The sequence below is a fragment of the Ascidiella aspersa genome, chromosome 2 (genome assembly GCF_963924565.1).
Source record: "Ascidiella aspersa chromosome 2, kaAscAspe10.2, whole genome shotgun sequence".
Taxonomy (NCBI): domain Eukaryota; kingdom Metazoa; phylum Chordata; class Ascidiacea; order Phlebobranchia; family Ascidiidae; genus Ascidiella; species Ascidiella aspersa.
The window spans coordinates 13,165,638-13,188,767 of record NC_139448.1 but is presented as its reverse complement, the minus strand read 5'-3'; the positions used below and the strand labels follow the sequence as shown (position 1 = coordinate 13,188,767).

Genomic DNA, 23,130 nt, shown 5'->3' with positions numbered 1-23,130 from the left:
GCTTATGATCGCCGTGTTTTGATGGTAGGAAATTACCAGGTAAACCGACATCAAAATGGCTTCTCAGCGATTGCTGATTGCGCCGGTCTAACAAACTGGACGCCATAACTGCGTTTCGTTTTGCAAACAACCAAACTAAACTGATTTTTTTAAACTGAAAGAGTTTCCTTTGCAGGCAATTTGTTGAAATATTTCGGAAATTGATTTTTTGGCACTCTTCTGGAAACGAAACCAACATTTGTATAACAACACAAATCATTGTACTTTTGATGCTTATGCGTTTTAATGAAAGACAAAGTAAACTTTTACATAAAGCACAAAGCGGCAGTTGTAATGACTTAACTTGACTAGTCTTTTGGGAAAATGACTTGACTTGGACTTTCGTCATTGAGTTTTCATGTAACATTTTATTAAAAAAATCGAACTATTTATCCCAATTTTTGCACGTAAAACTTTTATATTGCTACATGTTGTCTTATTGTTATTTTTTAATGGAGTTGTTGCTCATAGTCGAACGAGTTTAACAATTTTAATGGTTTATTACTTTATTTTTATAACTAGTGATTTAGAATTGACTTATGAAGTTCGCTCTAACAATGACTTGACTGGGACTTGACTTGGAAAACTGATGACTTGAACTGCGAATAACTTGTTTACTTCACTGCAAAGTGGAGAAACAAAATGTCGTTTTAAAAGCTTAGAATGACTTTAACAACCATTTGTTTATAAGCCGAATCAAAACCGTATTTTATATATCATTAAAACGGTAAGATTTTAAACAAAAGCTTTCCAGTATCGTTCTTGACTTTTGCTCGTTCGATTTTGGTAGGGAGCGTTATTCATTTTTTGATCGTTTGGGGTGTACTTAAGTCAATATGATTGGTTCTAACCGAATTGCCATTTATAAAATGCTCTCAAATTTGCATTTATACCCACTGTGTCATATATTGGCAGGAGATAAATCTATCATCAGTTCATATGTCGTTAATCTATCTTTTATCGTTTTCGTTAAACAAACACAATTGAAAATAGAAATTAATTTCGTTGTCAGTATATACGGTCCAAGCTATATAAATATTAAAAGCAAATTATCCCGAAACAATTATTCATTTCACTCTGGGGGCATTTGCAGTTCAATTTTTTTAACCAATGCATTGTGATGTCGGTATAGCGACTACATCAGCGTATAACAGCAACAGTTTAGGCAGGTCGATTGTTGCTAGGATTAGTGCTGCCGCACAGGCCGGCATTTAAGGTAACGGCAAATGACAGTCGACGGCAGGAAATGATGTATATTCATTTCCTTCGCAATTCGAATCGCTAGATACGCCGGCTTGCATTGTCATTGTGTTCAGCCGACATTAGCGGTGCCTGCGTTTTTAATTAACGGGCCAGCCTTAGCTAGGCTGTGCCTCTTGTCGAAACCCACGGCCGGCAGAGGGGCAACGTTTTCCCGTAGGAGGTTGGTGGACCCTGGATCCAAGGCACATCGTTAACGGACGCTCGAAGAGGTTAGTGTTAATTAGAAACGGAATGTTTGCTTTTTGGTTTAGCCAAAGTCCAATTTATAAAACTATTCAGTGTAACCCCACTTGTACAATGAATGGTATACAGAAAGGTGATGCGCTTTTTCAAGATCTTGACCTTCTAGAAGTCCTCAAAATAAACCGATGTGTTTTAAACTTTCTTACATTTGCAGTAGACAATTTCGTTATTAAAGTTTTATAACAGCAAGTGGTATTTTTGTAATAAACAACATATTTGGCGATTTTAAATTGACAAACCAACAAAACAGCGAAATAAAATCAAAAAATATGTTACTATATCAGGTACAGGAATGTGCGAAAATGTATAGATAGATTTTTCTCGCGTGACCATTTTATCACATAAAACCTATTTTATTTAAACATGCTGTATTGATAAAAGTAAAAACTGTAAACAAGGGTGATAGTGTTATTCTTAACATTTGAACGTTTATAAACGCGTGCTTTATCGCGCATACTTAGACTTGTCGGAATAGGCAATATGGGCGTATACTTTTCTAACATAAGGAAATTATTCGTCACGTGATTCGAATTTGTCCAATCGGGCGCCTTTTAGCCGATTGACGTAGTTGCTTGACGACTTGCGCAATTCCGTTATATTTTCGTATAATCGTTACCGTTTTGTTGTTGCTTTTCTGCGGTACTGTTATTATTATTGTTACATAATATAACAAATAGATTATAGTTTTTGTTGTGAGCGCGCGCCCCCGCCTGTTGGCTTATTGACTTAATCAATGCGTCAAACGTTGATTGTTAAAGCTCTTTTGACCTAATAGTTAACAGAATATTTTTTATGATAATTTGACTTCTATAATAATCCGCCGTCTATAGTGCCTAATGTTTAAACTATGTTAGGGGTGACAAAATACTAAATCTCACAACGCCCAAAAACTTGTTTGAAAAAACGACAAAAATGTATTGCCTAAAAATAATGGCAATTCATAAAAAATAAATAAGTTGAAACATTTATCAATACCATGCCGTTGGGCAACGTCCTATCTCAACTACGCCTTGTAGTCAGAAAAATCGTCCGAAAAACAAAACAGAAAAAAATTCTTTCAATAATAGTTTGCTTCGGAAAATCCGCATAAAACATTTAAAGGCAAATTCGATTATTGTTTTTGCACCAAAAAAATCGCCATCACAGCCAATCTTGCTGTCAAAGTCTTTTTGCTGATTTAAAAAGTAAATCGCGTCGACCGTACCCGTGCGACCGTTGCACCTTCCGACCGGCTTTACTCTTCCAAAATGGCGGTTCGGATCGGAAATCTCTCGGCGCGAGCGTCCTTCTATGACGACATAATAGCCGATGCAGCGCGGAAGCGCGTGGTCGGCGGCCGGGGGCGACACGCGACACGAAAAGCCCGTAGCAACAGCGCAACTGAGCCGACCTGGATGCTTTTCTTGGCAAAAGCAATATTATTGCAAGCTGATACGTGTCGAGACACTCTATAATCGAGTCGTACTAATGACTGCAAGCGATCGTCGCATTAACGAACGACTAATGGAGGAACTCTTACCGATTATGAGTTTCGTAATTATCTCGCTCGGCGGCAATAACCAATCGTCCGACCCTTTTAATTGATGGATAATAATGCCTATTAATTATCTATCGACGTTTATTTTTAAAGGTTACTGATTGGGTCGCGTAAAATTGTTAGCGCGTGCCGTATTTGTGTCCCAACCCCCTAAAGCGCAGCAAAACTATAGCTATACAGTACGCTAGATACTAAGGTAACACGCCAACACCCATTCCACCCGCGCCTTCCAAATATTAGTTTTGTGTGGTAGCTGTGACGTCATGTCCGTGTGGGGGCAGTGCATTGCGAGGACAACTTATCAACAAGCCACGGATGTTTTAAAATATCACGAAATACATTGAATCAAACTTTAAGCAGTTAACAAATGTGAAACAGCAAACCCGCAATTTATTTACGGTGCTTATAGGAAAACCACTTATTTAAAGTAGAAAATGTCGATATGATGATCACTGGGCCATAGCGCGTTTGTCGTGAGTTATGAGCGTATGTCACACATACGCCATTAATGAAGGCTATAAATATACCCAAGTAAACCGCAGACGTTCACCTTTGCGACGATTAGTGTATAAGCCGGCGATTAATAATAACGCCAACAAACTATCGCGGGGAATTCTACTGTCCTAAGTACTGAGGCTGATGCAAAAGATAACCAGAACAGCAAAGGAAGCCTTTTTGCGTCAGTAACTTAGAGATAAGCTTGTGATGCGTGGAACCATTTCTGTGTAAAGAATAAGTTAAATCACGTCGGTCTTAAATTATGACAATTTTTCGATTAATATTTGTTTGAAAATAATACTTTGGCGAACTTACACCACCGAAATGACTGTTCCAAAGCAAGTCGTGGAAACTTAAAAAGGCAAGTGTTTGAAAAATGCCTCAAAGGGCCCCGATCTTATGTGAAAGTTGGCGCACCAATTGTCAGCGCGGGAGTGAGCCCTTCTATAATGGTCGGATGCATCGTGCGAGTAAAACCGAAACTGATGGAAAGCCTATAGAATTCCACACATCATCCAGCTATCTTTATATAAATTTGTAAAGCCGCGTTGCATAGCGTACTATAACTGGTTTTAGCGATTGGAAATTAAATTAAAAAAAAGCAATGTGGTCTGTAAGCTTGTGGCCTTTACCTTTACGTCAAAGATTTTCTGTAAGAGTATCTACACGACTTTTTTGGCTTTGCTCTTCATTATCAAGCTACCTCAAAAATTGCTGTGGTAGTAAAGCGTTTTCGCTTTGGCGTTATGTGTAAAGCCGGTGAATCAATTTACATTGTAGCACTTTCCAATGTTGTCGTCGGAGTCCCGCACTAAAGTGAAACAAGTACCAATGAAACTCAACAGGTAACGTTGCGCAGCGCCAGGCTTCCGCAATTTCAAAGGTGGAAATTGTCAAGATAAGGAGCGTTGTCAGTAAACCATCAGTCACCAATGCAAGGCCGTATCTGCGACGTGGTCACTGGTAAAAGGTGTGTATCGGGCTATTTACAAACGATCAATAAATTGATTTGACGAAAATCAATCGCACAAATTTCTCACTGTGACCAAAGCGTCGTTTTCGATTCGCGATCTAATGAAACTATTTGAAAGATTTTTCTGCAATTGAAATCGCACAACTTGAAAGCAAATCGGCCGAGACGCCGACTGGCAGTGTGAAGCAGGTCACAGGTCAGTACTGTTGCAATGGCGGAGGCCACGCGACGCAGTAGGGCGGTCATGTGATTTCGTTCGCCGGCGATCTTTCAGCAGCAGAGTTATGCGGCGCAGCAGTCGCGCAACTTTGAACTATATATATTTAACAAGGGCACGGCGGCCTATGGCACTGAATTGAATTTCACTGACTGCGAAGGCTTGATCTTGCGACGGCCGGAGAGACGACAGGAGTTCAATCGGTGCCACTCGTCGACGATTGCCGCAACAACACAGCATCGCGCCGCATTAGGTATATATAGGATGCGTTGGAGCAGCCACGACTGTCACGAGGACTAAACGGATTAGCGCCAGTGCTAATCGCCTGTGTATTGCCGCCCGGCGAAAGTCCCCCGCGCCGGCAACATCTAAGGTGAAAGCCTTTCGGTATAGCTTGATACTATACGCGATTGCTGCGTAATATGCCTTTAGATATATACGCGCGTTAATCGGCTCGTATTTATGCAGGCCAGACTTACACAATTACCAGCGGGTACAAAAACCTTTAACTATTTTCTATGGAGTTTGCGAAAACTCTTCTGATTATATGGTAAACACGAATACTCCGCGGCAGTTTGGTCAATTATTGGACGACTGAGATCGCGGTATTGGAAGATGGGCACGTGCCTATCAACTGCGGTGTCTTGGGGGCTAAGGGGGATTAGATGGCGCGGTAATGCAGCACTAACAAGATCGCATTCGTCGTTAATAAGTCCTCGCTGGACGCTTCGGCTAATGAGCAGTCTTGTGTCGAACAAGAACATGCGAAAAGCCGGCGCCCGAATGCATAATGCATCGCGTTGTGCCGGGAAAAAAGGCACTCGCGACCCCTTTAAAGGCCGGCCTGCTGTGGTTTGGGGATAAGGCAACATCTGCAAAGGTGAAGCAAGCAGCGGCGACAGAAGTGCAATGCGGTGACGCATTCGGGATGTGAAAGAATTCACAAACCTGGATTTGCATTCTGGCGTCACTTCAGGCATGACTGACAGAACGCTATCGGTAGCTTTTAATAGCCGTGTACTAGTTTAGATAGACTCAGATTGGTTTACTTTACAGGGTTGGTACCTAGCCGGGCATAGAATCGAACGATTTGAGCGTGTTAATATTAGTTCATTTTACCGTTTTAAAAATAGTTTTTGCCATACAATACGGTTGCCAGAACACCGATATTAAATATTTTCAAGCTTGCGGAGTTGAAATAAAAAGCAGTCAGAAACCGTCTTGGAGCCTTTGCAAGTGCCATCTTCCCATCTATTGTTTCATCCTTCTTGGGCACAATCAAGGGTTAGAACGGGGTCTCACTGCTTTTAAAAAGCGTTGTCAGTAGGCTAAAAAAATTTAAGAACAAAGCTAAAAGACAAAGGCGTCTATAGAAATCTCAGTTTCCTTTATATCGCCGCTATATTTATAGCTAGTTTCCGCCGCTGTGATCGGTCTATACGTTTTAGATTGTAGGCTTTCGCGAATAATGTAGCGCAATTGCGTGGCTGCTGCTGAGCGTGAGTGAATAAGTCCAGGAAGTGATATGTAAACAGACTTCATCGTTTACACAGTGGCCATTAAGCGAAACAGCTTGCAGTAACAAAAAAGTCGATTGCGAAATTTATTTGGTGTGGCAAGTAAACCGGCTTCTGCTTCGTCCTGTACAAAATAAGACGCAGGAAACTTGTTTTCAGAAGCTGTAGCAAAAAAACGCCGAACACTGGACTACAGTTGCCATATTTTACATTTATTCTAAATATACAGTAACGTCTCGTTGTCTGTTTAGGTCCTGCTTTAATTAACACAAAGTCGTTCATGATACAGTAAGCATTTTTTAATGGTAATCTAACTAGAATAGACGGAGTTGGCGTAACTTCAATCACTACAGGTTAGAATAAAAACTTCGCCAATACTTACGAGCCCCGCCGTTTTGCTTCGTTTATTTTGGCACTTGTACAAACGTTGATGCTTGCATATATCTTGGTTCAATGTTGCACCGGTGCCGAGAAAAACGCACGCAAATTTTCAACCGAACGGGGAATACCAAAGTTTATGAATAGACAAAACAGCAGGTAGCCCATTGCAGCTATTACGCAATTATAGCGCATTTTTTTAAATGGTGCAAAAAAATCGATTGATCGTCGAACAATAAGCTTCCTTGAATCCAGCGACAATGGCATAAAAAGTTTCTGGGTAAGTTCCACCTGAAAAAAAACCTGAAATAAACTACTAACGGTAATATATATTTTGTGGACCCCAACGATTTTACCAATTCCACTAATCGTTAGCTAACAGCTAATTGGCGTTTTATCATGGTCTAGAAATTAGAAATATTTTCATAAATCGAGACATTTCTTATTCCATGTGCAAATTCAGGGTTTGTAACTACAGTGGGACGCGGTACTTGGCAAATTATAGAACTCACGTTGAATTTATCCAGTAAATATTCAGTGATTCCATGTTTGTCAAACACTGTCACCCCGCGCACGCAACAAACCCCTAACATAGCCCTAAAATTGTTAAAATATCAAATTTTACATTTTAACATGGCGTTGATCTGAAGTTGTCGTTAATCTTCTATTTAGCCCAGGATTATTATAAATTTAAAATAAATAAAAAAAAGTTTATTAATTATTCAAAATAGCTTTCAATTAGTGATGACGTCACAAAGTTACGTCATGTGTTGACGTCATAAGACAATAAATCTTGAAAACATTTTTGTTTTCAATCGACGCAAAATTGTAGGCTGAATGTAGTCTAATCGACAAAAAAAACGTATGTGGTATAATTGGAAAAACTCCCGTGTGTGACGCTTTAAGACCCTAAAAGAGATTTGCATATTATCAGACATAACTGGATTTATAGTTAAATTGAGCAAATGGTGTACTTTATAGGGTGTGTGAGTTCACATGGGGTAACACAGCATTGAATACATAGCGCCTTTGGGCTGAATAGATTAGCGAAAAAGTAGCAAAAGCGGACAAAAGTTTTGTACTTACATTGTAAAACTGGGTAAAATTTAAAGCGCAAGACCTGATTCCCCCCCAATATGTAAAAAAATGTAGTGGTTGTTAAGTTTACGAGGCGTGAAAAAATAATCTCATATACCCAGTGGTGGGATTCAAATTTTTCGTCAGCCGGTTCTATCACCAAAAGTCATTTCAGCCGGTTCTGTTACAAAAAGTCATATTTTGCGGTAAATAATTAAAGTAGTTGCAAGAACAGGATGCAACCCAAGGTTTCAGCAAATGTTGCGAACTAAGAACCGGTGAATCCCATCACTGCTAACAGCCACACTAATTAAAAGCAGCATTCTTCTCATCGTGACTTATACTTATGACGCAACGATTAAATTTTTAGACAAATTATTACAAAAGGAAAATTACTTCAATTATAAAAATTAATACAATGTAGGACAGTAACGTGTGACCTTGACCATTGCGCATTTTGAAAAAAAAACAAAAAACACGTAGGCTACTTGAATCTCAAATATCAATGTATGGAATAAGATGCAAAATCCATTGAAAGTAACCAGTAATGCAAACCGGTTCGCTGATCTCATAAAATTCCGCGAGACGGTTCTATAGAACCGGTGCGAACCGGCTGAATCCCACCACTGCATATACCTAAAAGTAAAGTTTGAAAACACTTTACGATTTTCAGAAGCCAATAAATTTGTTTGGATAAAAGTAAAAACCATATAGATACACGCTATAGTTGTGTCAACACCTCAACGCAAATTTGACCTGTATGAAATACATTAAAAACCCATCGATGACCGTTTTAATTAGCTAGAGTTTGTTTGAAGTTTTATATATATATTTTTAAGTTGGTTGGAAGAGCTTGTTCATTTTGCTCGGTGGCTACATGGAAAGCTTTCTTGTGCGCTCCGGACAGGTCTCTCTTGGCTTCGGTGCGATTAACAGCATGCGAGCCACAACAATCGGCAACATCAGGGTCAGTCTAATTGCCGAGGAGGCACTCCGGGGTGGAAACGGAACGGCAGATGATGCGACGGCATAACGAAGCGACCCACGCCGATCAGGCATCGATTGCAGCTTCTGCTGCGCCATTCAGGCTGAATGGCTGCTGTCGCGAGCGCACACCGAAAGCGAATGTTCGCCAGGGGCAATGAAATATTGATGAGGGCGACCAACAGCTGTGTTACGGGACTGCGCGTCGGCCCAACGCTGAAACTACAACACGGCGCTGCTGCTGTGCCTTGAGGTAGCGGCCTCCCCCGGCATCTCGTCACGTGATCGACCATTGATTGAAAATGACTCGAAATAAGGGCGGCGCATATGCTGCTATCGTGCGTGGCATCGATACAGCAGCGCCAGCAGGCCCGAGACACAGCAGTCATGGTTTACTTTCGCCATTTTTATGTATTCGTTCCGTTTTAAATGACGATTTTAAAGTTTCCGATCTTTATTTTCGTTTCTACTTAAAATACCCGGAATTCATAGAATACCTGTTAAGCAACCATATCTACATCTAATCCATATACCATTAGGTTCATCGACACGAAACCCAATGCTCAATGATATCTGGCGTCGCTGTTTGAGGACAAGACCGCTTAAACTAGTTTAGGGTTATAGAAAAGTTTGTAGTAAAGTTGTGTGGGCTTTCGAATTATGTAATAGGTTTAAATTTTATACTTGCGGTTTAGTCCCATGCAGATTTGGTTTTAATTTGGCTTTATTCTGTATCAGTGTTTTTTTATGTTGGGGATATTTTAAATTCAGTCATATTGCCGAAGTGCCAAAAACAAAGTAGTAAATTGTTTTCCGACTGGTTTTGAGCCTACTGTGTCAGGTTGTGTAACAGATCAATCCTGTGCTGTGGCCGAAGCGACGTAACGCGGAAACAGCTTTAAAATAGCCACTTTTAAAGATCAATACCTGCTTACCCATAACGATGACACTGTATTGTAATGGTTGTTGCATTGCTTGTAAGATATTTGCTTTCGCCTCATGTCAAAATAAATTTCACACCGGGTCTGCGTTCTCTTTATTTGCTCAGTTCGACTTTAATGTAACTTGTTGTTGGGTTTTACGCCCTAGTTTTGCATTATACGGCCAATGCAGGAATTCTGTTTTCCCTGTAATGGTTTCTCCCGCGACGAAGAAGAAATTGCGTAATTATTGATTCCGAGCGTATAGTTACAACGCGAGAAAACAAAAGTGCGGAAACTAACGTGCTATTATACAATGAATAATTCAGTTTCCTCATGGCATGGTTTCACGAAATCGAACCCCACACATTTTGCATTTGGTTACCTAACTAAGAAGGCAATAACCTACAGTTTACACCACTGATTCTCAATCTTAATGGCTTACGACAGTGGTCTCCAACTTGTGGGTCGCGACCCCGAGAGGGGTGGCCTAAATTTTTTCTGGGGTCGCCATAACTCAATATATTTCTGCTTTTTTAGTACAATTTATGTATTTTGTTTTATTTACGATGACGTCACACTAAAAACGTGAGTGAGTGCGTAGGTGAGACAAGCTTTGTTTCTTCTGCATAAAATCGCTGTCTTTAGCTCTTAAGAGCTGCCAAATCAATGTGATGAAATCAACGTACTCAATACGGTCTGGTTATGTTATTAAAATACTCTGTTCAACCAAATGGCTTTGTAAAGCCTGATTCAGCGCAAATGGGCATAATATTAAAAACGAAACATGGTAACCGTTAGGAAGTAAAGGGTGATATGCGGTTATGCTTATGCAAAGTAGAGACGCGTTTGCAAAAACTAATGGATACTGTGCAGGTGAATCGTCGCACTGAATGTAATTTACTGGTGAAACAAATTTAAATTTTTGTGATCGTTCGTTTGTTACATTCAAATTTATATGTTAACTAAAACTTCCCAATCATTTTGATGCACATGTATCGCCACAGTTCTCTGGAATTGTGTATAATTTACACATATTCCTTGAAAATCTTTTTATTCGTATCTGACACTCTATGGGGTCGCAATGCAAATTTGGATTTCATTTTATCCAAATTGGGGTCGCCTGTTAAAAAGGTTGAAGACCACTGGCTTACATGTCACTTTAAATGGAACTGGAACAACACAATCAACTTAAAACATGTAGGAAAATGTCATTTGATATAATGGTATCTAATCGTACACAAATAGTTGTATCGAGAAGCTTATCAATTGAGCAAAAATCGGATTCTGTTAAATTCTCAAATGCCTAGAGGCACCCTTGAGCATTAGAAATAGCACATCAGGGCGCCGCGGCACCCGGTAGAGAACCACTTGTTCACACTTTCGCAGCAGGTGCCCCACTCACAAGTTTTAAAATGGGCAGCAAAATTAAATAAAAGAAGCTGTGCAAAACTGAAGCGTTTTTGTAACCAAAATGAAAAAAAAATGTTAAAATATTTTACAGCCATAAAATTGAGTTGCGCAATCACGTAACTTTATGCTAGAAAATTTATAAAAAGCCTTAATTGAACAAACGTTAGCATGCTAAGTTAGGTAAACGACAATGATATTTATTTAAAATAATGCTCCAAACCCAATATTAATAAGCCAGACAAAAAAAAACTTTGCATGTTTTTTTCTAAATACAAAGTGGCATTTGTTGGGAGATGTTTTTTATAAACAAAAAAGTGAAAGGTCCCTCTCTGCAGTCAAGCTTGCGATACGAAAGACAAAACAGTAGAATTCAATTGTGTTTTTGTTGCTTGTTTTATTTCGAAACTGAATCATATCCTGGCGTCATGATTACCTGCAACACAGTCGCTCTTTGTTTGTTGACGTTACGCCGAAGCGAAAACATTACAACAAATGAAAACGCATACCTTGAATTGGATTTCAAAACAGTCTAACGTTTCATAAGGGCTCCTGAACAGTCCACAGTTGCCTCGCAAAAATAAAAAAGCAAATACGGCGATTAAAGCGTAAAGCATAAAAAAAAAAGAAAAAAGGGGAATTGAACAAAGCGCAAACAACACCGAAATCACCTGGTTCCACAAATTTCCGGAGAAAATTATCTTTTTTTATAAATCGGGCAATCGCAAAAGTTCGGTTTTGCCGGAAATTATTGTGAAAGTCTGTTCGTCTTACTTTCTGCTCGCACTTGAACTTTGCGGAAATAACTGAAAAAACGTTTAAACTAATTAGGCAAGCTGCACAAACTAGACTCAAAGAAGATAACTTCATTCGTTACTAACGTTTGACGTAAATAAAATAACAAAAAGCATGAGAAAAAACAAACAAATATATCGCTTAAATACGAAAAGTAAACCCAAGCTAGAGAACCCAAATCAAGCCACTGAATAGTTCGAAACTTTAGTTGCCAAGCGGAATTATCGTCATCACATACGTTCCTAGTGATGAGAAAACAATCATTCAAAAAAATGGATAAAAAAACGGTTAAAAAGCAGCCGCAAACACGTAATCATCATCATGATGACGTGTCGACCGGCTCAAAGTGCAGGTCGGGCGTCTTGTCGCTGGCACTTTTCTGCAGCACCATCTTCTGTCCTTTGAGTGTAATGGAGGGCTGCAGCACGATGCGTCCGTCGGCCGAAATCGAGACGGTAGTGGGCGCTCCGGTGCTGTGAATCGAGCTGGCGATTTTCTCGTAAACCGACACCGGGATTTGAACCATCGCTGACGGGGCGAGCGGAGTCGCGAAACAATGCAAAAACGGTTTAGTCGCGTATTTAAAGAAAAATAACAATAACGTTTTAAGTGTTAAGGCAGGGATTGTTTAGAAAGCAGACTTTAAGTTCGAAATGGTGATATTCTGATTTCAATAGGTCAATGCCTGGCGACAGGCACTTTTTTATTTGCCGAACATTGTTGAGTAGAAGACACACCTAGTTGTGGCAAATTTAATTAAATGAGTTTGGTAAAAAGAGGCATTTTGCAAAACTAATATTTTTATTGACAGTAAAGGGTTTATTTAGACATTTTTCAACCAATCATAATAAAAATCTGGAATTATACAAGCAGTTTATACTTTTTTAGGCTTCTTTAAATTGTATAATTAGATTATATAAATATTGTTTAATAGTCGTTTACCTGATGTGTCATCATCACTGCCAAGTGTTACGTTGTCTGTGGTCGTTAGTGTCGTATTGGAGATAACCTAGTAACAATATACGACCAAGTTATAGTTTCAATTTTAGTTTAAAGGGGCATTTTGAAATTACAATGACAGTTGCTCTAAAACAGGGGTCGGCAATCTTTTTTTACACTGCGGACCGGTTTAAAACTGAAATTTTGTCGCGGACCGGCCTTTGAAAAACAAATGTTCTGTAAAGGAAATTTATAACAACTTTTTTCAATGTCCCAATTAAAATGCATGCGTTTTTTCGAATTTTTTTTGTCTGAAAATCAACATTGTTTGCATGATTTAATTCTATTGCACTTTGGGTGAGCACGCTTGAACATCAAAAAAACATTATATATGGCCCGTTTTCGATATATTGTACGTACGAGGAGTTAGATTTTACAATAAAAAAATCGGGTTTTGATCAAAATGTCATCTGGAAACCCTGCTACGGACCGGTAATGAACTCCTCGCGGACCGGCGATTGCCGACCACTGCTCTAAAAGTCTTATCTGGTAAAAAGTAAAGGCAGAACAGAATAAATTATCTTATATGGAGAGCATTTGAAAAGGTCAGCTGAATTTAAATTTTCAGTATTGAGTAAAAAGTTACCTGATCTTGACTACGGGGCATCCCCTCACTCGTTACCACAGCGTACGCGTCCTGAATTGTCTCTTGCGCCGCTAGTGGCCAGCCGGAGTTGTCAATCTGATACAAGGAACACAACAAGATAAACAGAATAAAGGAAATATTACATAGTAGAAACTAATGCATATCCGAGTAGTTATTTAACATCTTTGATGTACATCACTTCATTACTTCAAAGTTTAAAAGAGTTTGGTTAAACCTATTTGCCCGGTACGTCCACCAACGTAACCCCCATCGGGCGGACAACCCTACCCAAGGAAGACACACCAGGAGTAACCAGCCAACGACGCATCTATCATCCCTTCGAAGAAGAGAAGGATGAGGACAAACCAGAGGACAGCCTCCAGCACAACAACAGCCTCCAGCACAACAACAGCCTCCAGCGCAACAACAGCAACGGCAGACGCAACGGCAACCGACAACAGGAAGCCAGGGGACGACCCAAACAAGCAGCGGCAACACCCCGCCCGAGCACCAGCAAAAGAGGCCAAAAGCTGAAGACAGGCTATACCTGCCGAAGACAGGCTATACCTGCCACCGTCCGAAAGGCCTTCATTCTAGAGGCCAGGGGGTGCTTTCCTCGACTGCACCCATTGCTCAACTAGCGTGAAATACCCGGAGATAAACGAACCGACCAGCTGCAAGAAATGCAACAGGCTTTACCGCCTGTGTGAAGGATGCGACAAAGTGCATGTAAGGCATCCTCAACGCCATAAGTCTTGCCCCATGTGATGTGCAAGATACCCATAACAGGCTACCTCTCGCAAACCATTCCGGGTTAACAGAGGTGGTCTGGAGTGGGGATCGGGCCAGAGGGGTTGGTAATTTACACATCATTGTTGATTTCAATTTTTTATTTGCATTTTGTCTTATGTTGTTTTCGCCTCGCCCGTATTTCGCCTCTTTTTTCTCCTATTCGTTTTCATTTCTTTATGATGCGAATAAAAAACATCAATCAGTTTAAAAGAGTTGGGTTAAACCTATTTGCGAAAACAATATCATTATGGTTAGTCAACAAATCAACAATACTGAATTGGTAAAAATACTGTACAAAGTAGGACTATTATTTAGTACCGCTATTCTAAAATATATATTCTATATAATTATATTATATTACCCTACGAGCCTGGAATGGGAAAATCGAATTTGTCAATCAATTGAGGTTTTTGATGCAAGCAATGCCAAGGCAAGCTAGAAAATCCTGTCTCAAAATCACTTTCCCAAATTGTCAAGCCGCTAAACAACCATGACACAGTTGCTTTCTATATCCTGTTATTGAAAACAACTTCACATTAAAGGGTCATAGTCAGGGCCGGATTAAGACCATGAGAGGCCCTAGGCTATTCCATGTGTGAGGCCCCTCCCTATTTTTGAGTTTAGAATTTCTCTCACATGTCATTGCTTAATGTTAAAAATATGACTTCATTAAACTCTTCGTATCATTTTCCACATTAGGAAAGGCAGTGTTTATTTTTTTTCCTTGCCTCCATGAGACAAATAAATAGATTGCACTTCTGTACCGGTAAGCCCTTGGTTTTGTGTCTGTCTCACGTACAATTGAAATTGTAGAAGTTCATTACAAAGTTTCGGGTCAACATCTTACGGATACGCTTCCTTTAAAAGTTCTACGCCTCGTACAATTTCTACCATAATTGCTTTCAGATTAGCAAGAAAGAGGAACATTTGTGCAATGTCACTGTACACATTAGCTCTTCTTCTTAAATTGGCTTCAAGTGCGTCGAGCATAGGGACAAAGGAATTTATTTTAAACATTTCCTTTGCAGAAAGTTCACTTAAAGCCTTAGGTGCATTTATTTGTCTCTTAGTGACAGCTCTGTAGTTAATATTCGACAAGGTTGCTTTTGCTTCCTGATCAAACTCGTCAAATCCATCCCTAATTTCGCTTAGAAAGTCACAAGTGAACTGTACAATTCGGCACAAGTACTTAATAACGATTCAGATTTCTGAAGAACTTTGCTAACCATATGAAAACGACCTAGCACTGCGCCCCCCTTATAAAGATGCAAACGACGCAATAATGACTGTTTACAACAGGTTGATAAAAAAAATATATTCAAAAAAATGTAAAAAATATTGAGGATGGAAAGTCGGGTCCATGTGGAAAATGTGCTTTGTCTGGCAATTATGTAAAATATAAAATTTCAATGGTTTACACTTCCCAAATTCTGAACACCCCACAAGGATTTATCAGACTCAGACGCAATCATACGTGCGCTAACTACGGCATTTATGTCGCGACATGCGAATTATATAAAAACTAGTATGTCGGCCGAACAAAAAATAAATTTTCGACCAGATGGACTGCACATAGAAATCACTGGAAAAAGTTTGACATTTCAGGTAATAACGACCAAGCTGCCCTCCTACGACATTACGCCAAACATCACAGTAATGTACTGAAAAAAAAACCTCCAATACACTAGTGTTACAATGTAACATTTGTTGCACAACCCGAAATGGCCCAGCTGGATTTTCACGAGGATATTTGGTTAAATAAAATAGGAGCTACCATCACTATTCAGCATATTATAACACCCACTATTAAATAATCCTTAACCTCCCGTTTTTTTCTCTTGTACTTGACCTACTTTTTGCGCGACCTCATAATTTCTTTGCGATTTCTTGGCGGTGTTTTGCTTCAGGCATTGCGATTCCCTTTTATTATAGCTGTTTTTCTTTTGCAATTTAAACTTCACTATTGGTTTACACCTGGACTGTACTGCATTGCAATTCTGTTATTGTTTTTTTAGACTTGTTAAAAGTTTTATATTCACGTATAACTTCTGTGTTTTCGTTGTGTTTACAGAAATTAGCAGAACTGATGATGCGTTTTTGCGTAACTATATAGTATTCTGCTTTTGTTAAATAAAGTTGTTTTAGATCGTTTTTTGCAACCTTCGTGGTTTTGTTCGGATCATTGTTTACAACATGGGTCGGCAACCTTTTTCTAGTCGCGGGCCAAAACCAAACTCAAAAAGGTCTCTGCGGGCCGCACAAAATGTTAACTAAGAATTGTGTTTTTAAAATGTTAGAATAACTGTGAATTAGGCGGGCCTTGGATATTTTTTGTACTTAAAGACGTGTTTAATTACATTTAAAGAGACAGTAAAGTGTTGCACAAAGCGCAACAAAAAGCGTTTGTTTAGTTTAAAGAGTTCACACGTCGTCATCCATACTACTAATGAAAAATGTAATAAAACTACTTTGAGAGAACGCGATGTCATTTAAAGTTAGTCTAGCTGTGTGTTTGTTAACCGTTTTAAGTAAAGGCGCACCTGGCGAGCGAAGCGAGCGCGATTTATTTTGGTATACTGGTATTTCTTTTAAATTTATTTCGAAAATAAAAAATATAAAATGCTAAAAAATATATGTCTAATATTTTTAATACGTTCTCCGATTTTTCGCGTCGTACTTGGCAGCCTTTCACGGCGCAAAGCGCTGATCTAGTTGAAAACGCAGCATCAATAGTACGGTACCGCATCAAAACAATCAAGCCTGGCCTCGCTTGCATGAATATCCTTAATTGACCGATTAATTCGGTAATTTAGTATATTGAGGCTCCCGGTGTACACTATGATACATATGTCGTTATCGTTGATCAAAATATACGGGTTGTTGTTGTATACGTATGTTTCATTGACTCTCTCTATACCATATATAATATATATATAAAGATTAAACTAAGTAAAAAACTTAGTTAACCGAAAATCGGTTTGTTTGGATGTTATAATATGATAAATATCATTCGCTATAATAAAAGCATCATCAGTATCTTAATTCCAATGAATAAATGTATGTATATTGTGCTTTTTCAAGTTTCTTGGTATCCAATGAGCTATACACATCACTAATATTTAACCTTTTTTGCTTGTTTGCTGAATATACGCTAGCACCCACCTCGTCCATAGCCATATCCATAGGCTGGTCGTCGACGCCGTGATTGGTCGAAAGGGTCGCGACCGCGGTTCCTGATTGGTCCTGAGTGATGGTGGCGATCGTTTGACCGGAGTCCAGCTAAAACAAGGCGTCATAATAATCAAAATTTGAGGTCGGAAAAATCAATTGGTGTTGAACTCGACATGAGTCAAATCATGAAAAAGAGTTTTCTACCCTGTGGTAAAGACCAACAATTCGATTTTGAACCAAACTAGTTTAGACAAAACATAATGATTATCTTGCACCGTTTACCAAATAAACTATTGATTAATTATGATCGAAAGATGACCAGCGGAAACCCTTTTCGAAAATACTAAGTTTATCTTCGGTATTGTAGATTCAAATAAGTCAAAAAGCTCTCATTAACTTGCGTAGTGTTTTAAGTGAGATAGAATTTTTTAGGTATATGTCTGAAACCACGCTTTGCTTTTAACACGATTTGCTAAAAAACGCGGGGTTAAATTGTGTCTTAAAGAGGTGTGGATCCAAAGAAGGGTCGCCATATACCGAACTGTACCTGGACAAGGGACACCGATCCATCAGCGTTGTGCACGGTTTGTACGAGGGTAGGAGGGGTGACTGACATCGACGGGTTGTACAGACGAGAGTACTTATCCCTGGAAGAAATCAAACCACAAAAACACTTCTGACGCTCGTTATGTTGTTACAAGCTTGAAAATCGAATGTCATTAAATCAAATGCAAGACACAAATTGCGCGAAGACGCAGTAATACGAAAAGTTCAAAGCTGAAAGTGCTAAAAAAATCGACTACATTTCTTGCTTTTGAACAACGATGTCTTTTAGAGCGTTATTACTGCTTGTTAGTATAGATTGCGGTGTTGTAATGACCTATGTAAACGACTCGACTTAAGTGCACTTAAGTCACATTTTTCAAATGAATTGGGACTTGACATTGAGTGAAATTACTTGGATTGAAATTACGTGTTTTTGTTTAACATTTTGTTATAGAATTAGTTTATTTATCTCAATTGTTGCATTTAAAACGATGAGATTGCTACAGATTCTTATATTTTATTACTTGATAGCTCTAAATCGGAGGAGTTTGCCAATTTTAAAGGTTTATCGTTTTATTTTGATATTAGTGATTTGACTTGGAGATGACTGCCCCTAATATGACTTGACTGGTAACTGCTAATTGTTGATTTAGACTTGGACTTGACTTTCTTTTTTCTTTTTTTGAAAATAATTGATTTTAAGTTATTTCAATGACTTGACTGGAACTTTAAACGACTTGTTTACAACACTGATATATGGTAATAATCACCTCATTACGTTTCTGGCAACACTCTCACACTGCATTCCGACCAGAAGGTCTTCCCTGGAATGAAACTTGTAGCAGTTTTTGACGATTTGTCGCAACGCTTGCGTCCAAGGAACCTTATGCCCAAAAGCAAAAACAGATTATCAGTTTTGTAGCAAAACAATTTTCAAAACAATCGTAAGCTTGAAAAAAAAAATACGTTTATAGTTTGCCTTCTATAATTGCAGCAACAATGTATGACGGTTTGCATAAGATTATCATTATTATATCTTCAAGAAAGCGCGACATCCTGGGTAAAAATAGTCTGTTGAGGTTTGCCAACCTTCATCTTAATTTCGTCAGTGCGGTCGTCCCTCCTCACATTTGCCCAAGGCACGTCGAGTGGCCACCAAACTGGCCGCGTTGTGTCCTTGCCCCATCCGGGCTTGCCACGGCCAGTGGAGTACTTCAGCATTTCGGGAATGAACATTCGAAGTTGGGCCTGTTGGGGGAAAAAGCGGCTGTCAGTGAATGGCATCCAACTTGTAGAACGTCGACTGCCGTCGTGCTTGTTTTGTTAGATCCAATGGGAAAGCTCAGACTAACTTTTTTTTGTATTTTAAGATACCAACTATACTATGCTAACATATTAATAGTATTTTCAATGCATTTTGGATCTGTCAAAACAAGGAAAACTACGACGGGACACTACGGTTTTAATATGTTATTAATCCAGTAAACGGTTTATAGTAACTACATGGCAATAATAACAAGGATAAGCCTTTTTTTATAATTCGAGTTAAAAAAAAAATTTAAGTTAAGTTCTTTGATATTGCCCACTTGAAAACAACAACAAAAACGTTTACTGTTCTGAAAAAGGTCGTTTGGTTAATAGTGTTTGAAAAAAAAACGCAGTTAACAAATTTGTTTGTTAAAAGCAAACACGCACCTGGTTCATTTTATCAAGTGTTGTAGGGATGCCATCGACAGCAAGAGCAGGCAAGTCAAACTGGTGGTCACTACTGCTGTCCAAATTCTGTGGAAGTTTGTCCTGCAGCTCACTCTCAAGATCACGGAAAATGGCTCCTTGACAGTTCTTAACCTGTTTTTATGCCAAACCATGGTTTTAGTTACTTTCTCTCAACCTATTTGAATAACTATTTAAAGATCAGTGGTTCTAAACATATCTGAGCATGCTTTACACTTGATTGTTAATTAAGATTCAAACTCATCTTAATTAGTCACATAAATATAAAACACAATACAAAAGGTACAATAAGACAACATATGAAAAGCTATGGCAGGACAATCGCTGTCTGATCTTAAACTTTTTCAAGCATATCATGAAGTTGAACATTTATTTCATTTGGGATTATTTTTTTAATTTTATAGGCAAATATTTTGCCAAATAATCTGTTTTAATATGTATACAATAAGATTTCCGAAAAAAATTGTGCTGATGGTTAGTTAAAAATCAGTTGGATATTTCTCCGGCATAAACGGTTTGATATCAATTTAAACAGGACTGTGTCTTACATGTAATATCAATGTAGTTTATTTATTTCTAAAATATATAACTAACAACTTGGTCCAGTGGTGATGATCCAAACACTCTAAAACTGGGATTTTCTTTGCCGGGAGAAACACATAAAACAACAGCTTGTTGACCACATCGCGTGCACAGCTCATGAATTGTTTGTTTCAGTTTTCTGAAACAAAAAATGTTTGAACGAATAAAAATGACTAAATTTTTTGGCAATACAAAGAAGGGGATTAAATAAGACAATTAGTATTACTACTGTACAACTTTTAATTTTACTCAATTTGCTTCAAAATTCCTAAAAGAGTAAATAATCAGTGTTGTACACTAGTTATTTTCAAAAAAAAGTTATTTCAAAAATGACTTTATTGCCAGTCAAGTCATTAGCAAAACAACTTAAACCTGATTCAGGTCATTCATTTACAACACTGCTTTCAAAAGTCAACTTGTAGTTCTGCACTGGGATTAGGCAATATCAATTTTTGGACCAATACAGATTCCTGATTTTTCAGGTTAAATCACAAACCTATACTATATTTTTATACTAACTTAAATTCAAAAAGTAAATTTCACATTCAGATTATTTATCTCTTTAAATATACAATTGTTATTTTGCTTATTAGTTGGCATGACACTAAATACTATTAAGAAAATTCTATTTTAAATAAATGAGCCAATATATTTTCGATATATCACGATAATGCCAAATTACACTTAGTCTAACTGTATTTGTTTCATTATTAAGTAATCATCCTTATCTTTACAGCAATTTTATCAGCAAAATAATAATATTTTTTTTAAAACAAAAATTCACCAACCTAATAAGCCTGGTGTGCTGTCTCTTCCGTATGGCAGGATTTAGTTCAAACCTGTATGGTTGATGTTTTTTCTTTGATGTGACAAGAGCGGCGGCTGCAGCCAGCCCAGGCATTGTTCCGGTATTAAGCAGAGAACTACTAATATGATCCTGTAATTTAAACCATTGAAAAATCATAATGTAAAGTGTTGAAGAGTGTATCATGTATTACAAAATATTAACAAATTAACTAACTTAAAATTTGGGCTCAATACACATGGCTTTTTATACAATTATAACACACACAATGTGCAGTATATAGGTCAACCATTGAAGTTTACCCACTTTATCTGTTATTTATAACATGTCCCATGCAACATTTTTTTAGACCTAACATCTATCAACCTAATATGTTAGTATCTATTAACTTCATATGGAATTAATAAACATCTAAAAATGCATAAAATAACTAAAGAAAAATAGGCAAAACTGTCACTAAATTTAATTGCGGCAAGTTTTTGTCAGATTTATACTATTTGCGCATATAATACCTGCAATCGTGCATGGAGCATTCCAGATCCTCCAAACTCTTCATTCTCATCGTCATCATCATCGCTAATCATCCCAAGGCCAGGAGGAAGTTCTGCAACATTGATTATATCCAGGCGCTCCAGATTGGCATCCATCATCCTGGGCACTAATAAATACACAAAACAGAACTTTATTATGGTGAACCAATATTTTGCCATGGGTGGTATCATCTGTTAAACAACATAGTCCTTTGTTTGTGTTTTGTTGCCGGAATATTAATGCATTACAACAAAAAAATCAATTGTGTTATACAAACTTATGAAACAGTTTTGTACTTTCTTAACGGGATGTCACTTCTTCAAACATTATGTCTGCATTTAAAGTCTTAAATAGATGTTTAGTGAAACTGCTAGCTAGTATGGCAGATTCTGATAAGATTTTGCTGATGCAAGACCGGAAATAGGGGTGAATATGAGCCTGATTGCAATCCACTACCATCTTTTCTAAAATCTTTAGCATGGAATACTGTCCCAAAAGTACACTAGTGACTTTATTTGGCATAAAGTATCGTGGGCATAGTGAATTTACAAAGAAAAATAGGCCTGTTCTGCATAAATAGCGCAGAATTGTGGGGTAGAATTTTTGCAAAAAAAATTATTGGTATGAAACTTTGGTCGCCACAAATTATGGAATGCAATCTGGACCATGAGCACCAAAGGTCAAAACATTTACTGCTCCAGTTTAACATATAGAAAAATTAGGGTACAATTTTTAATATGCAGCAGGGATGCTCTGTTAAAAAAACGCAGGCGCACCTGTCATAGATAGATTTTAGATTTGCATATTTGTAGTAGTCTCGTATGATATTGTATGCCAAGAGACCGTCTTTTTATCAGTGAGCACAAAATGAAGATATGAACAAGACATAGCAAAATGGAGAACAACATAAAATTAGTTAAAAAACACTTAGTAGAAAAGTTATGCATGTTGTTTAATATGTGATACTAGGCTAATGAAATTATAAAGAAGACTGCAGTGGTTTTGTCGTATGTGTTCATTGAAGTGATTGTAATAAAACTATAATACTAATGTTACTAAATATTTGTTTCAGTTGCTGTAACCTTGTACCTCATATTAGGTTGTTTTTGGAGAAATCGTATGTTTTTTGTAAGAGCTCCTGAAATGCGAGCAAAGCAATAAGTTACACAGTAAAATCCTGATCGAGATTTTGTGTTTGGCGCTGTTTTTGTTTTTACGTACTCGTCAGGCGCAGAAGCAATTTTGCTTACTGAGCATGTGCCCAGCGCCTGCGCAGTAATACCGTTGTTAAGATACGTCAAAAATGCTATTCTGTTACCAAGCTACGTTCTCCGCCTACAACGTGTAGAGTTTTCACCTTAAATATCTTGGTAATTCTAACAAACTTACCGTTTTTTTTTTCACGGATTGTTGAAGTTCTATTGGTACTGTGGACAAACGCTCAAACAGTCTGAGGTCTTTGACATGACGCAATGTAAATGAGTTTAAAGAAAGGCGCAGTTAGCTCGTGCGTAACAATCCATTGTTGTTGGC

General features: G+C 38.1%; 1 protein-coding gene across 1 annotated transcript; it reads right to left on the bottom strand.

Moving 5' to 3' along the window:
- Positions 1-11,696: 11,696 nt before the first annotated feature.
- LOC146163783 (DNA-binding protein P3A2-like) lies at positions 11,697-21,719 on the bottom strand. The gene is given in 11 exon segments (XM_083382417.1): positions 11,697-12,379; positions 12,794-12,860; positions 13,437-13,532; positions 17,391-17,507; positions 17,947-18,100; positions 18,746-18,828; positions 19,035-19,193; positions 19,641-19,793; positions 20,274-20,400; positions 21,050-21,198; positions 21,579-21,719. Coding segments are annotated over 11 exon segments (1,452 nt in total). The 5' UTR covers positions 21,717-21,719; the 3' UTR covers positions 11,697-12,170.
- Positions 21,720-23,130: the final 1,411 nt, after the last annotated feature.